At 33.6% G+C, this 17809-nt stretch overlaps 2 protein-coding genes across 2 annotated transcripts in view; one reads left to right on the forward strand and one right to left on the reverse strand.

Moving 5' to 3' along the window:
• LOC147073254 (uncharacterized) overlaps positions 1-17809 on the forward strand; it is a 781660-nt gene that overhangs the window by 604174 nt on the left and 159677 nt on the right. The window lies entirely within an intron of this gene.
• On the reverse strand, positions 7232-9098 carry LOC147073261 (uncharacterized; the record flags this gene model as incomplete). The annotated part of the gene is made up of 1 exon (XM_085945585.1): positions 7232-9098. A coding segment is annotated over one exon (984 nt), but the record flags the coding sequence as incomplete, so codon positions are not given.

The raw sequence follows: 17809 nt of genomic DNA on the forward strand, positions 1-17809 counted from the left end.
TGCAACTGAAAATATTGTAGTTTAGATTAAAACACATATATCATGTTGTACGTACACACAGACAACGATCTTTACAATGCATTTTAATATTATGTTTCTAGTGCCTACATTATTTTAAAAAACGAAATATCAGTACAAGTGCCAGATGTCTTTTCAATTAAAATAACACATTTTTTTAATATTCATCTTTATTCCATAATATTAGGTGCATATCTTTATGTTATGCATATATTTGATCTCAAGGTAAATGGTATTTTTTTCTTCTTTAAGACTGTATTATTACAATATAATATTTGAGAATGTACATTCTTCGTTGAAAATACATACAAAACTTGGAAAAGCCTCAGAAAAATACTAATAAATATAGAACAGTAATGAAAAACCCGACCCACGGGATGATGTTTTTCAGTCCATCAAGGACATTTTTAATGATAGCAATAATGATAGTTTATACATAAACGAATATTTTTTAAACTACTAACTTGGATTAGGCAGAGCTTAATTGAATTTTAAAATTTATCAAACACTATCTACACATTGCAGTCTTAATTCAATGAAACTAAATACGTTTGACCGGTTTGTTTATGTCGGATCTTAACAGCCTACCTCTATCCTTCGCCACCAACACATACATACACAGGAATATTTCTGAGACTACTTGATTATATAATATGTTGTATATTATAAATACAGTTTATGTAAAAATTAATAATCATAAAATTCATAACATACGTAGAGAATAATAAAATTATTTGGCGATAACATCGTTTTATATCACAAAAGGTAAAAAATGTTTAACAATGGCTTCGTTTTCAGACGATTAAGGCCAGGGTTAAATTGGAAATTGAAGACATCTCTGTACACCCATTCTTTGGTAATCTCAAATGCAGAAATATTGTTTCTTTCACAAAATTCAACGTACTGATCGTACGTTTTTGCAAGGCACTGTCCTGGTCCCAAATATTCTACACTCTTCCATGCCCCTACATGAATTTGATACGTATGGAACGATTGGATGTGGGCGCTTACGTTTTTACTTTGCGTCTTCTATTATCTATGTCCACTACGCCCATTTTGTTTCTCTTTTGATTGACGTAGAAATGAGTCATTTTGAAATTGACATCCTCAAAAAAAAACAATTTGCAAACTCTGACATTCCCTGTTATAACGTGGAACAAATATTTTAAACATCGTCTTCTATTTCTATGAATTGAGATTCAGAGTCGTTAAGCTGGATGCGTTTCACTTTCCAGGATTTGTAGGATTCCCAGATATGAATTGCTTTTCATTCATCTTCAGATATTGTTCTGAGAGCCATTGTGCAACTATCTGAACATTGAGGGCCCACTTCTTCCGCAAGCACTCGTTTTCCAGTTTTTGAAAAATATTCTTTTCCAGACATCAATAACGTTTTTCTTATATAGCATTTCCATTCAACAGGGTAGGATGTTGTGTTACCAACATTACTTGAATTAAATCGATAATCACTGTTATTTTCATTTATACCTTGAAAAGGTTCTTTTAAACATTGAAGAGGAATACAGGTAATAGATGTTTTATTAAGAGGTCTCTCCTCCATGTCATTAACTACTGCAACAAAATTAAAATTAAAACAGTCAAGTCAGATTAACAAACGCATAACATACATAATATGAAAATATTTTTATATTGACATATTATGCCGTATATTGGCAAATGTTGCTGGCAACCTCATTAAATTTCACGATAATTATCATAATTTATATGGCCATAAATTATTTTAATCGAAGTTTAATGAGATTGCCAGCAACCTGTTGCCAATGTGGATACCGCTTTACGAATCACATATTGTCAGGGATTGTAAAACCGGTTTAAAATTTCCCGGAATCTATGTAGGCATCGATTCGAAATTACCGGTTTTTATTAATAAAAATATTATGAAACCAGAGATATTCAAAATACTGTATCTAAAATGACTGAATCACCCGGTAAAGGTAAAATAATAATTAAAAATCCCTCATCTATATAATATGTTGGTCGAAAAAGCGATTTTGGTTTTGGGTGGATTATTTATTATTCGACTTTGGATAAGAGCTTAAGAATACTGTGTCCACAATTTATATTTCATTTTGAGCGGAAAAGGTGACGGGACTGAGAAAAAAATTAGAGCGCAGTAAAAGAATCGTCTTGATATATTTTTTAATGATTACCGATATCGATACCGGTATTTAATATGTAATACGTAAAAAACCGGCATCGATGTTTTCATTCAGTGTTGAGATGCCTTATGGAAGTCTTAATATTATAAAACAGTTGTCGGTATATTTATTTGTTAGTAGTATTGAAAAATACCTTTATTGGTCTCATATTTGCTGGGAATCCGGAATTGGTACCATGAGTCACTATACAATTATAATAATAATAATAATACTAAACTATATCCTATAACACTGTGCAATACAAACTTACGCTTTTGTATTAACAGATTATTGGAGAAGTAGTACCGTGGACACACAATAATTATAATATAATATAATAATAATATTATAGAAATTTAACAGAAAATTTGACATTAGAAAATGTGACATGCACCCACAGAACAGATTATTTCTGAGTTCCCTGCATGCACCCCTGTAAAATAGACGACATATGTAAAAATTATAAAATAATAATTGAAAAGAAAACGTTAAAAATTGAAAGTATGGCGTTCTAAATATTATATTGGTTGTTAAAATGGTAGGGTTATCGAAATGTCATGGGTATTTTAGGCATATTTTTAGAATAAGCAAATTCACAACATTGTGTAAACTGTTATCTCATAAATAAAACCTACCAAAACACCATGTAAATAAAGGATCTTATGTCATAAGCATTAATGCATACAATGAGCCGCATACTCAGGTATACTTATGTCAATAAGTGGGCTTGTGACGTGTGACAAGTGTCAAATAAATACGTATTACGTAAGTATTAGCACTATCAATAATCTGTGCCAAGATGAAAGACTAGCAGTATTAATACTGTAAATTTCCCGCGATGGTCGAGCGGCTTAAACGCCGGCCTATAACGTCGCGGGACCCAGGTTCGAATCCTGTGTCGGGAAAATACTCATATTATTTTTCAATTTTTGGTATGGACCTAATGGGTTGAGCAAGTGGGCAACATCCATTTTTCGTAAAAACAAAAATCTGTTAATACAAATCTCCACTCTGTGGGGGCCTATCATTGGGGCCTATAATAATATGATCTTATTAGTATCGAACATAGTATTATATTATTCAAACTATTGCTAATAGTTTGACATTTTAGTCCCGATGCAAAGTAGTTTTATCCAGATGTATCTTCGAGTGTGCATTTATTCAAATATACCACTGGAAAAAACCATTAAATAAATATTTAAATATAATGTTTTCAATATTGTACAGTTTTAAATCAAGGGAAAATCTGAATATATAAAAAACGATATTGGCATGTTATTTATTGTTTTGATGAACTATCAACATGTCAACTATGCATAGGGTTCATAATTGGTTAGTTTTAAAGAAGTTTCCTTCCCCATGGTCATGTTTTTGGATGTAGGTACATTAATTTATTGTTTACATCGGTCATTTTCTTTATGAAGAATGATGGGGTACGGCTGATTATATCTCGAATAAGGAGTTTTCTATACAATGTATAGAATGTTTGTTCTTCCCCCACTTGAGCGAAATTCTTATGCTCGCTCAACAAAAAGCGTTTAAGTTAAGAGAATTTCGCTGGAGTGGGGGAAGAACAAACACACACGATAATTTAAAATACACTTAACTATTTATAACCAAAGCCACATATCCTGCTATAATCACTGACAGCATAATGGTGCGTATGAACATCGACGGCTCTGACGACCGTGTCATCGTAGGTGTGCAAATACCCCTTGCATCCGAATCGACTCTTGGCACACAGCCATCTTGTTTTTTGTCCGGTCTTCTTGTGAAACGAAAAAATATTTTGATTATACTGGATGACACGTGCGCCATTCTTGGTCAATAGAAAAATTGGCTCAGCAAATCCTGAAATTATTCATCATACTACAGTAATACGTCCACGTTCTACCACACAAATATAGACCAAACCAATCCGCCCTACACCCCCTATGTTGTAACTCATGACATTAAGTCAACCGACGACATGACGTACCTAATTGTGACGTATGCTGAATACTAATACGAGCCACCCAATGTGCACGGCCCACCATATATATTATGCCGAGACACTTATTTGTGTAAGTATGGGTACAATGATTAACGCCAGTATCAGAGTACCGTTAATTTCTCGAAGACTATTGGCTCACTCCGGTAGTACGTCAAAATGATGTCATATGACTTCTTCATGTCACGAGTTACAACATAGGGGGCTCAGCCCTCAAGCTTATCACGAGACTATACGTTTAGTGTGAACCATCAGGTCGCCAGTGCTTTGACTGAATTTACATGACTTTAAGTTAAAACTGCCCATGGGAGAGAAAAGCACATAAAGGAAAAATTTAAAAAAAAAATGGTAAATAACAAAATATAATGTAAAACTGTAGAACAATCTAAATAAAGAGATCTTCACTTTGACAGTACGACGCCGCAAATTTTCTAAATGCAACAAAATTGGCCTTTATGGCGACCAGGTCGGACGGTCTATTAATTGTGCCCAACCGCTGGTTGAACCGACTTGAGCAACTACACACTCCTAGAGCATCCGGTATTTCTTCGCCACATGAACATGCTGAATGGGTAGCAAGACCAAGCTCATAGTGCCTGCCAGCGAAACCACCAAGTCTTTTCAAAAATTGACTTGTATTATACCAGTCCGGAGTCAACGCGGTTATCTCCATTCGCCATTTGATATTTGGAAATAACATCATATATTGTGTGTCTGCCTTTAGTGGAGGCATTACATTTTTTCAGACAGGTTTTCAAGTGTCGTTATACGATTATACAGTCCGCTTACTCGTGAATAGATTTTCACTATCAAGGCGGGAAGACGGCGAAAGATAAGTCACTGGCGTCCGCCTACTCGCCTTATAGAGCAGTGCTCCGCAACCTTTTCCCACCCACGGCACACCAAAGGTCTTCCCAGAATTCCGCGGCACACCACACGTAAAACAATTTATACACCAAAACATGGACCCCACATCCTGAAGAAGGACCCCAGGCCAAGATTTTAGGCGGGCCCCCCTACCTATAGCTAACGTTGAAGTGAGCGTGATACTCTAAAATAGCATTTTTAAAATAGTGTTCGGGTTTCGTATCCAGTCGCATTGATTGTATGAAAGTACTGGTGAAATTTCTTTTGCAGCAGTTTTTGAGACGGATCCAAAATTGATTGCTGGTTCAACTGCTGATTCAACGGTGGTCTGGTAGTTCCTTTGGAACATTTGTAGAGATCCTTGTCTTACCTCCTTCAGCCAAAGTTCGAGTTTATTTTTGAATTCTGCTAATTTATCAGAGCACGTCAATATATTTTCATTCTGACCTTGCATTGTTTTATTAAGTTCATGCAGGTGCTCAAATATATTACCATCCATGTACGCAAATTTAGCTATTGCACCGCGGCACTCTTAGCATCGTCTCACGGCACACCGGTTGCGGAGCACTGTTATACAGCATAGTGGATGCTTCATGTACCTGTAAAATATACCTACAGTGTATTATATAGTAGGAACCGACAATAAATTATGCGGCTACAGCTATCCACCGACAACGCAACATAACAGTGTTTGACTTGCCTGTCGACCCTTCCACCGTAGGAAATGTAGAAGCCAATCGGCGCGGTATGCCTGCGCGGGGCACACAGGGAAAGGCAACCACCAGACAGTGATAATGGGCGGACAGCTTTAACTCTAAAATATCACAATGCACTGAAGATACTGATTCTTTCATTTTCTACAATGTGATGCGCTAATAATTCACTGTGTTGACGTCATAAACATCAATTACGATTACAGACAAAACAATTTATAGTATTTAAAAATATCGTTAGTGTTTCATCTTGCAATGGCATTACTTGCGAATGCGGAATGAGGAATAAATTCACGCTATTCCTGTCAACTACCGTGTATAGAGTTTTCATAATTGCGTTTTTAATTATTTTTTTATTTCATTTTGACCTATTTTCCCAATATATTACAATGAAACTGCCATCATAGATCCTCGGGTATTCGAATTTAGAACTAAGCTCTTCTCACTATAAAAAGTATTAAATGATATGTCAAATGTTAGCATGTGGCGCCCTCACTCAGCGGACAACTTAAACTGGTAGATAATATATAATACTTGTATTAACCATACTCCATTAATTTTCATACAGCTATACGACTATTTCTTTAAGTTTATTATATATTAACTCCAGTATAACTGTATATTTTACAATACAAAATTAGCGATATGATTAGCCTTAGTGTTTTTATGAATCTATCATTTGATTATATTTTCGCTGCCTGGTATTAGCGGCGATCTGCGGAAGTAAAAATCACGTACACACAGTGCTTTGAAATCGTAGTCATGACTTAATGGTTGTGGAATAATATATATATTACACATGTTTTCTGTAATAGCATTTATAGTTCATAAATTTAATATAACTATTATAAATCAATCGAATTTCTAACAAGTCACTATAGAATTCAGTAAAATCGGAAACAGGAACAATTATTAAACTATCGTGTTTTGGATATATTGTATAATTTATTTCAACAATTAATTACTTTTCTTTCAAATACATATTATTTTACACAATGTAAAATCAATGAAATATCAATTCAACATTATATACATAATACTTATGTACGTTTTATGATACAACACATTCATATTACCAGGAAATTAAATTATTTTCTTATAAAATACTATAATAACAAAAGTTTCATGTAACTATTTGAAAAATAGAACTAAATTTACAGATTCATTGAAAAGGGTTTGGCCCGATCCGGGAATACAAAATACAATATAATATACCTAATCAATTATATTGGTAACAACATTAAATATTAATAATGTGAAATTTACACTAGAATAACTTTTAAGCTCATCAAATCTAAATACTACTTAATTATGTACTAATACTATTTATATAAGTTATATTTATTGTAGACTGAATATTTTGTCATCTTCAGCCTGCAATCTGCGTGACAATTCGGTTTTTGTTGTAAGAGAGGAAAATTTTGACTCTAATATAGTATGTGCTGTTTTAAAGGGCAGAAGTGCTTTTATTTTTTTTTCAACCGTATGTACATAATAACCCTGTTATATGTTAAAAGTGTAACGATAAGTCGCGATGATTGGTACTTGGCTCTTTTGACGCACGGAAATGTGAGTCGCGTGTTCTGCCATATTCGCAACTACCATAATAATGCAGATGAGACCATATTATGGTCCCATAAGGACAATAGAAAACTATAAACAGCCAACACTGAGATCGCTGAACGGTGCTACAGGAGATTTGAAGATATTTGGCTAATATAATAATTGGAAAACAACGATGATGGACCCTCTAGGATGGAGAAAGTTTCTGGCGAAACCCAATACCCGCCATAAATTATTGTGTCTGGAAAATTGTACGTATGCAGTTCACCGAGGGATGTTACACCGGAAACAGATGGCCATATAAAACTGAGTTCGCGATGTTCGTAAAGCATTTCACCGTGAAGTTTTACGTATATTACAAAACCGTAAACAAAATATTTGGTAATTTTAAGTATTTTTATAAGTATGTAATACTTATGTGGTACATTTTAAAGGTATTAACTTTCAAGTATTGGTGGGAAAACATCAAATATATATTATTTAAAATAAAACATAATAATTATGAAGTGTTAATTCCACACCATATATTAACAAACACGACCCGTATAGTTTAGGTAAGTGTTTTTTACTTTATTTAAATGTTCTACAATAAATTATTTTAATCTGTAAACTTGTTAGTGTAAATAACAACGCGATCTCAATGCTATACGGCCATCTGTTTCCGATATAACAGGTCACGGTGAACTATGATACGGCGAATGGCATACGTACAATTTACGTTTAACCCGTAGGTCGTTTAGCCAAAAATTACCAATGTTTTTCTCGTGGTCATTAAAATTCTCTCGAGTGTTACTTCAAAGTATCTCACATTGATTTCGCTTTCAGAGGAGGAAAAACGAGGTTAAATTCGGAATTGAAGACCTCCCTGTACATCCATTCTTTGGCAACCTCATGAGAAGGGGTCTTGTTTGTTTTACACAATGCAACGTACATGTCGTACATTTTTTTGAGACAAAGTCCTGATTTCAAGTACTGATTTCCTTCATCTGAATGGATTTGATATGATGGAAATGTTTTTATATGCTTGCGAACGTTTTCTCTCTTCATCGAATGAAGGTGTTTTTGTGGATGATCTTGGTGTCCTCTTTTATCTTTATCCACTGTGCCCATTTCACCCCTCTTTCTGATCGCCGTAGAAATGACATTATGCGAAATCGACAAGGTCTGCATAAAGAATAATTTACAAACTCTAACAGTCTCATTCTTAACATCAAAAGAATACTTAAAAGTTCGTAATTTCTGTTTAATAGCTGATAATTTACGTCGTTTGATTGGACTTTCTGTTATTCTGGATAAAATAAACATACGTTTCGTTTCCCAAGTTTTGTGAGACTCCCAGTACGTCGTGAGAATTGCTTTGCGTTCCTCATCAGATATTGTCTTGCATTTAAATTTGCAACTATCTAGACATCGTGGGCCAATTTTTTTTGCAGCCACCATTTTTCCAGAACTAGAAATATACTCTTTCCCGGACATCAATGATTTTTTTCTTACGTTGCGTTTCCATCCTTCTGGATTGGGTATCTTTTTTCTCTTCGTACTCGACGGATCTTCTTCCTTAGTGTCTGACTTATCAGAAACATTCGACGATGATGACTGTGCGTCGAAATGTTGGTCATAATTACTATCTGATTGACTGCTCAAATCGCATATACTAGTTTGATTATATGGATTGTCATACTGAAAAGGTTCATTTATTTTCAGGGTAGGAACACAAGTGGTAGTTACGTTATCGAAATACTCTCGCGTCAATGTATTGTTTTCTGCAACAAGAAAAATAAAAACAATCAGTTAATGTAACTTACGCATTTATTTTCTATTCAAAAGTATGTGATTAAATAAGAGTCCGTGGAATTTTGAATGAAGAAATACAATGGCTATCTGAAATACATTCCTTATGCACTCTAAAATCATGGCTTACCGGGTATTTTGCCTGAAATCGTGGCAACTGGCATATGTGACATCTTTAATCCAATATAGCGGCTGCTCCGGAAATTAAAAATAAAATTCAATCATCGTAACTCCTTTCGCAAGTATTCTATGATAATTTTATCCAAAACCTTTCTCATTCTAATTAAAATGTATACTACATAAGCGATGAATTACGGGTACTTAGTCATTCAATTTCTTCATTCAAAATCGCACGGCATAACAATACCCCAGGACAACTAAAATCTGTACTTACATAACATCGTCGTTAAGCTGTTAAAACCCCAGATGTGACAAAACTGCTATAAACCACAAAAATCATTGGGTGTTTATAGTAGTAAATAATATGTGATTAAGGGCTACGTAAGTTGGACGTATATCATTCTTAATAAAATGATACATCGGAGGTTACTTTAGTTAATCATATTATTCTAATTTAAGTGGTATATACCTACAACAATAATGGTTTTACTATAACTAAACTGTGTTATATAATATAAATAAAGAGAAAATATAAAAAAAAATATTTTTACAAATTATCACTTCGGAGGTTTAAGCAGTTCAGCAAGGATATATTATATTTTTAACAAAGTTAAAAATGCCTGAAAAAAAATCTTTTTGTTGAGTCTTGGCCCTACAATTTTCCGACGGTTGGCGTAATCTTCTGCAGCCCCTCTCCAATTATTGATATTGAAAAGGGCTATTCCGTAACTCCTAACAGCTTTATCCAACGGGTATCCTTCCTCCTGGATTCCAAACAAGAACCATTTTAGTGCCATGTCAATGGCATATGCTGGCCATGGCCTGCTCAGTTTAGCCTAATGACGTCTGTTAGTCAGTCCACGGCACGACACGGCGAGTTCCTCTATAGTAGTTGTAGTCATGGCGTAACTTCGAATACAGTATTCGCGGGAAATGAAGATTTTCGATTGTATATTCCATTAATGTTTATTACAGCATTGCCATATTTTTCAATTTGCAACAATCATCATCTTCTACAAACAATTCACCATATTGCATTCGAAGTTTATTTATTGCTTTAAATTTTGCAATATTGCATGCGAAGTTTATTTATTGCCATTAAGCAATAACGATTGATATTCACAGTTTCATGAGTTGAGTTCAGCGTCATGAGTTCTATAAAGATAGATAGTTTGGAATCGTGGTAGGTATATGTGATACAATTCATGATTACACCTGATCCTCCATCTCAAATATGTCGATTTATGTCTAAGTCAGAAGTCTCTTATAGTACTAAGTGATTTACAGAAACGTTTGATATATTATTAGTTAATCAGGTTGCTATTTATAAAAATAAAGGAACGCTCCCTCATTTGAATTTAAAAGCATGCGCAATCGAATCATTATTTACGCGCTTTTAATAACAAATATTGTAATTTAATAAGATCAAATGGATATACCTACTAAATTTATAATAATAATATTATTTAACTTTTATTGTGCGAAATATGACTATTAATTGGCAAACATTGACTCATCCTAACTATCTTGCATTAAAAGAATATTTCGCAAGGAAATGAATTAATCATTATCACAATAATATATTTATATCATTTGAACTTTTCTCGGACATATTACGCTTCTGTTGCTTTTAGTATGCCATTTTCGCTGACTAGCAAAGTCGTAAGTCGCTATTATTCATTATAAAAAATACAATAGTAAGTATGACCATGTATGCAACTCGAAACTGTGGGAATTCTCTGGCAAACGATTTAATAGTATTTAACTTACGTAATTTAAAACTAGGCTTTTTAATATAATTAATAAACAAAAATAATTAACTGAAAAAATGTAACAGGGGAAATAAATACAGCTTTGTTAAGTTTATTATACAATTTATTTCGACGGTTTTGACGACTTGTATGAAATTTTTCTCAGGACAATATTGCGTAAGTACTTACCTACCTAGATGATAATACTTGGAGCATATTAAAATTATTGAAATTAGTTGTAAAAAATCAATAACCAATGACATAGTAATATAATATTATGACGTGTAAATATGCGTACGATTGTTTTGTAACATCAATAAATTAATTTCAAAATACCATAATAATTAAATATGTAGGTACATTTTACATGATTTGAGAAAAAGACACTGCAAGTACTGGTTAGTACCTGACAAATAATTCTGCTATAAAAGTAAAAAGGTAATGCTTATTTGGAAGTAAGTACCTACATAGTTTTATAAAGATTTTACACATACCTATATCACATAAATAAATCTTAATTATAACATAATTATATCGCCTATAAAAATAAATACATAAATTTGATCAATATTATTTACAAATATTAATTTGTACAATACATTTTAGTTTATATAAAATATATACTTAATAGTATATTATTTACAACCTTTTGGCTAGCTGTTTTTACGAAAATTATTATGTCGGTGTAAAACTAAGCAAAAAAAATATTTTTTCAATCTGATTTAAGTAAATGATTTTTTTTTGTGATTTTAAAAAACAAAATAGTTTTCAATATGTGGACTAGAAATTAGCATTCGAATTCAATAAATTATTATAAAATACAACAATTAAAGATATGTATTTTTTTTATTTAAAAAAATGTGCATTTACAGAAACTGAAATGTTCTTATGACTAGGAAAATGTAATATAGAATATTAAAAAAATCAGTTTTTTTTAATGTACTTATCAATATCGCTGTTTGAATAATATATCCGTTGGTTTTCTTTAAATTTCCAACATACCAAGTGATGAAAACGTGTACACACAAGTTGACAACGTCATAATAGCAGCAACTCGGCTTGACTAGCGAATTGAACCACGGAAAAAAATAATAAAAATGCAGCTGTTACACATTAAAACAATTTATACTTAATAAATATTTTATGAGATGTCAACTTATTATGTGTATGAAACACACGAGGCATTTAAAAATAGGTAAAAAAACAGCATAGTATTAGGTATGTATTAATAGAAAAATCACAGGTTGATATACCTTGCATTAAATAATAATTTAAAAGTAACATAAGAGTACCAATAACTTTGGTGTTTTCAAAAATATCGGTTATACCAGTGTTTCTTAAACAGTGCGTCGCGGCACTAAGAGAATCTATGCTGTGTCGAGATTTTTTTTTTCAAATTTATAATACTACGCAAATGTGTTAATATTTCAAACAAACTTTTTAATTTAACAATTTTGGTGAGTCACGAAATTCTAATTAGTTTTAAAGTGTGTCGCTAACTCAAAAGTGATGCAAAACACGGGTTTGTGTTGCAGGTAGTCATTGTGATTTGAGACTTTTGAATTTTGATCGTGTAAAATAGAATACTATTTGAAGAAATACTAATAACTTACAAGTAAATATAATGTAAAACATAACTATATCTGCATTTTTTTGGTAATACTAATTGACATTCTGCGAGTAACCAATAAAAATAGCTTCAATAAAATCAGTGTGCTCCATTCTAGGGGTGGCAGGTTATATGAAAGTATGGTGAAGCAGGCAAGTATGGTGAAAAACTATAGTGAGGCAGGCTGGTAATCAATTTGCGGCAAAATTTCCACGTTAAAATTATATTATATGGGTACGTTATAATGACCAAAGTAAAACCTCCGTGATGCCCTGCTTTATTCAGTTGTATGAGAAAGCCGATTCCTTGCCCCTCTTTTTTATTTAACACCTCTATGGCTCCATTGCTCACAAAACGAATCAGAAAACGATATCAATATGATTTTTCATATTATGATATCTTTTAATATCTGATATAATATGGTTATTATGGTCAACATGGGTTTATGAAAGACTAATAATTGATAGTCTTTCTACAACCCCACTACCGTTGAGGTCATCAAGGGTGTAAAATGGGTAGGGATCACCATAATGATACATATATCATTATATGTGTAGGTATCTATTTTTTTTTTTGGTATAGCAGGAATCCAGGTCGTTTCCGACCGTATACAACTGAGCATCTGGTTTTTTTTACCAAGTTAACCGGGATTTAATATGGGTATAGTAATTTGTATTGAAAATTTATAATAGTTAAGAGTATTCCCAAAACAATACATAGCTAGAAAAGGACGGAAAATAACACGGAATGTCATTTATTATATTTAGGAAAAACTACTCTTTTTACTACTGATTTTTAATACAATATAAAATAGCGGATAACCGAATAACCGGTTTTTAAGAAAAGTGTAAGTAGATGATTGAAATTAATAGTCAGTCGGTATGCAGAGGATCTTGCACATACTAGATTAAAGTTAGGCTATAATGTCAAACATACTATATATACATACAATCCGATGTGATTTCTAAACCATCTCGCAAAGGTTTCTGAATGTAAGCCTCTTGCTCAACCTAATAGGGCCATGCTCTGGAAAGGCATATTGAAAAACAACATGTGAATTTTCCAGACCCAGGATTCGAGCCCGAGACTTATGATTTCATAAGCAGATAGGTTACCACTCATCCATCACGAGCGACAAAATATATACATTAATTAATTAAAGTGAATATCACCGTTAGTACATACTACAAGTCCATTTGTATATGTTTAGCTAATTTGTATTTTCCATCGGGATCGACTTTAGTTGTATATCTGGAGTACCGTGCATGGTCGTATGTATCAACGTGGTTATGGAAGCCGAAGACCCTCCATATGTAGCCGTCGACGATAAATATTCTCATCGGGCAGGCGGTTTTGTGTTTCCGGAAATTGGCACACCGCCAGGACACTCTCTTCGTAGTTACGTTGTGGGCCATTTCGTTGAATATGTTGTTCTGTGCTACCAGCTGAACCGTGCCAAAGTGTGTGCGGATGTAAAACCAGCCTGAAATAATATAAACATTGGTCAATAAAACAACGGAACGAAATTGCTCAAATATCAATATCAACGCACCTACTTACACATAATTAGTTTTTAATATTCTTTATTCATATTAACGCCTTGTAATAATCATTTGTTTGTTCAGCTCTGTACCAGAGAATTAGTGTATTTGAAGTTCAAAAAGATTTCCACCCCCCAATACTAACGAACATACAATCTTGTGGTTTGAAAACTACAAGCCTCAGTTATGAATATACTCAAAAGCTGAATTGACTTTGAGCCGGCTCTCACACTTAAACTCGCTTCGTCTGCCGCACACCCATAAATCAAACCTTCTAGGAACGTCGCTCCGGTGTTGCATGTGAAGACAGCGCACATCTACCTAGCGACAGTCGCGCGTAACCTCTCGAAGCTTATATACATTTGGATGTGGCGACCGGCGAACCGGTATAGGAATGACCAATTCGTAGGTGTGTGTATACTTTCCGGCGTCATTGACTCGCATCCCGAAACGCATGAGATTTGTTGATAGCAGCACTAGATGTTTTTTTTTTCAAACTAAAAAGTCGCATTCGACCAATCTGCGGAGCTCCATTTGGCAACGTGTGTTTTCTGAATAACGATGACGTCAAGTCGACACGTTGCAGACAAGACGAGTTTTAATGTGCGAGCCGACCAAAAGATATGGTAATTTAGGTACAAAATCTGTACTTACTAATTTTCAACAAAATCGGACTTGAGACACGCTGGATTTTAGGTAAAAATGTTGTCAGGAAAAGCTTTTCCGTAACGTAAATCAATATAAATTGTCACCTACACCCTTCGGCTTAGATGTCTCAAATATTCTATGGTTTTGAGAAGTAATACAAAAAAAACATGGTAAGTAATTATTTAGGAATTAAAAAATAGTTTATAAAAATATGTACGTAAACTTACTTCAATGCGAAATCTCCAATGTTCCATATTCTCATAATAAAAGCATCTCAGATGTTAATAGTTTTAATTTAGAAATGACCTGAATGTTCATAACTACCTACTGAGAAATGAATGTTATAGGATGGAAAAGTTTTAGAAACCGTTAGGCCGAAAATTATTTAAGTATACAGAACAGCATTCTCACCAAACAACGTTTTGCAGATGCTCTTGATTTGTAGGAATAAATCATATACGTGGCATGTATTTAATATGTATAACGTTTATTAGAAACAAATATTTAATAATAATCTCTTATGTACTTATCATTGATCATTATGAATACCTACTCCCGGCACTTACATTTTATGATTTTCTTAATTAATCATCATACAATTTTGATGATTAGGTATGATCTAAATTCGAAAGTGAAGTAAAAACTTAGGTAAGTAGTAATTTATTGTCTAATCTACTTGAAATGGAACGGTATTGTATTTAAAAAAACGTAGTAGCTCAATTTAGTGCTGCTTTTTTAATTCGTACAAAACACAGCATCAATTCGGTTCGGTTTCAATGTTTTTTCTGCCTTTTGTGAATCGGTCTTAAGGTTTCATGTATTGCATGTAACTCACAACTACTAACATTCAGATTACCTAAAGGTACATCCAAATTCACAACAACAAAATCCATAATATATTATAACTGTATCTCGTAGCTAGTGTCATAAGTCAAATTTTTACTTAAAAATAAGGGCATACAAAATCATAAATTATGTTTTCCCGAACGTGATATTTTTTTAAATATAGTAGTATAGTAAGTATGTCAAGTAAAGATAAAATATACTTAATTGATTTTGCTCGATCGATTCAGACGTTATGAAGGATATGTCACCTAATATAAAAAATATTTAATACATGTATCAATTCATTTATCAAATATACACCTTATTCATACCAATATCTGGTACCCACTAATATGAAATAAGAATTGGTTAGGGAAAATAAAAAAAAGTCTGAGTTTTTCCTACGTTTATTCTTACAATAATATAAACATATTATGAAATCTTCTCACAAAAAAATAGTATACAATTGAAAGTCAATAAAGATCATGAACGACTAGAAATATCGAAGATGTTGTGGATTAGTATCAATTTTTATTAAACTATTGATTGAATCAAAATAAATATCAAAAAGGATTCCAATTAATGTAGAGATAACTACTACACATCACGAAGGGCTAAGACACACGGCACTGTAACTTGCCGCGTTGATGGATAGATAATACAATTCATATCTAGCATACTAAGCTGATTAAGGCCATGTCTATATGTCGCGATTTGACTCGCCCACACTCCAGGTACATGTGACCTCATTGAGCCGTCCACAAGCACTCGCGACGTATCACGTCCCGCACGCGGTCGAGGTACAGGTGACTTACTTTATTGATCCGTCCACATACACTCGCGGCGAGAGCCGCGTATCTGGACAAACTCTTAGGCATTGTCCAGATGGCGCGATTTGACTCGCAGGAAAAAACTGGCGCGCATTCTAGTTACATGTGACCTCATTGAGTCGTCGAGTTCTTATCGATGCGTATCGCGGCGACACACGCGTCAACTGGACAAGGTCTTAGCATTCGCGTGAACGCGCCAATTTACAGCGTCGTGCGTCACAGCCATACGCAAAGAAGGTGCGCAGATCCGGGTTGGTTGAGATATTATATTTGACGTATATCCGAGGCAGGACTAAGCTGGTATTAAATGAAGTGAATCTATAATTATTTACATAGAATCCATCTTTATACAAGAAAGTTTTATTCAACGTCTTTGGACTAATATACAGATTCTTACATTGCAAAGTATTATTGAAATAATTTATATAACTTCGAAAATCCCCATAAACACACATAATACTAGAAAAATTCATATTAGTACTATCACTGTTATGCGTAATCATTGTGTTTTATAATTGCGTACGTAATATCAAATGAATGTTAAAGGTAATATTAAATAATTAATTGTTATCCGTAATGACGAATGAATTTTCACAATATTTATTATAACAGATCATAAAACTTCCGAGTCGAAAACTAAATAAATGCGTCTACATAATATGTAACGATAAGCGACAGCGCGAAAAGGCGCTTTTATTCGAGCATACGTATAATGTAGGGCGTTCACAATTTTGTCATTGTTTCGATACGATCAGTACATGGAGCAATCTATCTACAGCCTGCGCATGTGAATTTACGTACGTCTTTCGTCAAATTTTCCAGAGATTACAGATAAAACATAACAAACAATGCTTTTTTAACTGAAGGCGTTTACCACTTTTAACATGGAACATGTTTTACTCATGATCTCCTAGCCAAAATCGTTACGAAAATTTAGTGGAGTCTCGCTGCGCCGGCAAGCTATGGTCTCTAATCCCGCCCGCGCCTGCCACGCTTTCCCTCCCGCTCGCGCCAAGCCTAATATTATTTTCATTTTATCGGTCGGCAGTGTTGCTGCAGTGCTCGCCGGCGGCGCAACCTAATATTTTATTATTGTTCACTAGTTCGCTTATAGTGCAACATAATGTTCGTCTGTAGAAAAGTAAAATTGTTTCAATGCTTTTGATTCAGTTAATTTCACAAATAAATTTTCTTTCAAATTTGGAAAACCAACATTCAGAGATTCAGTAGGTAGAAAATAAGATATTCGGCAGCCAACACGCTAAAGCATGTTCCATGTTTAAAAATTTTAGCCGCCAGGGTTTAATTTTCTCTAATTTTGTTGGCGTTTGATCAACATAAAAATGAAATGTAAGTTCTTGGACTAGGTACTTTTTTTTTGTTT

Source organism: Rhyacophila brunnea, unplaced genomic scaffold, assembly GCF_057557595.1.
Source record: "Rhyacophila brunnea isolate RB1 unplaced genomic scaffold, BYU_Rbru_1.0 scaffold_18, whole genome shotgun sequence".
Lineage (NCBI taxonomy): Eukaryota > Metazoa > Arthropoda > Insecta > Trichoptera > Rhyacophilidae > Rhyacophila > Rhyacophila brunnea.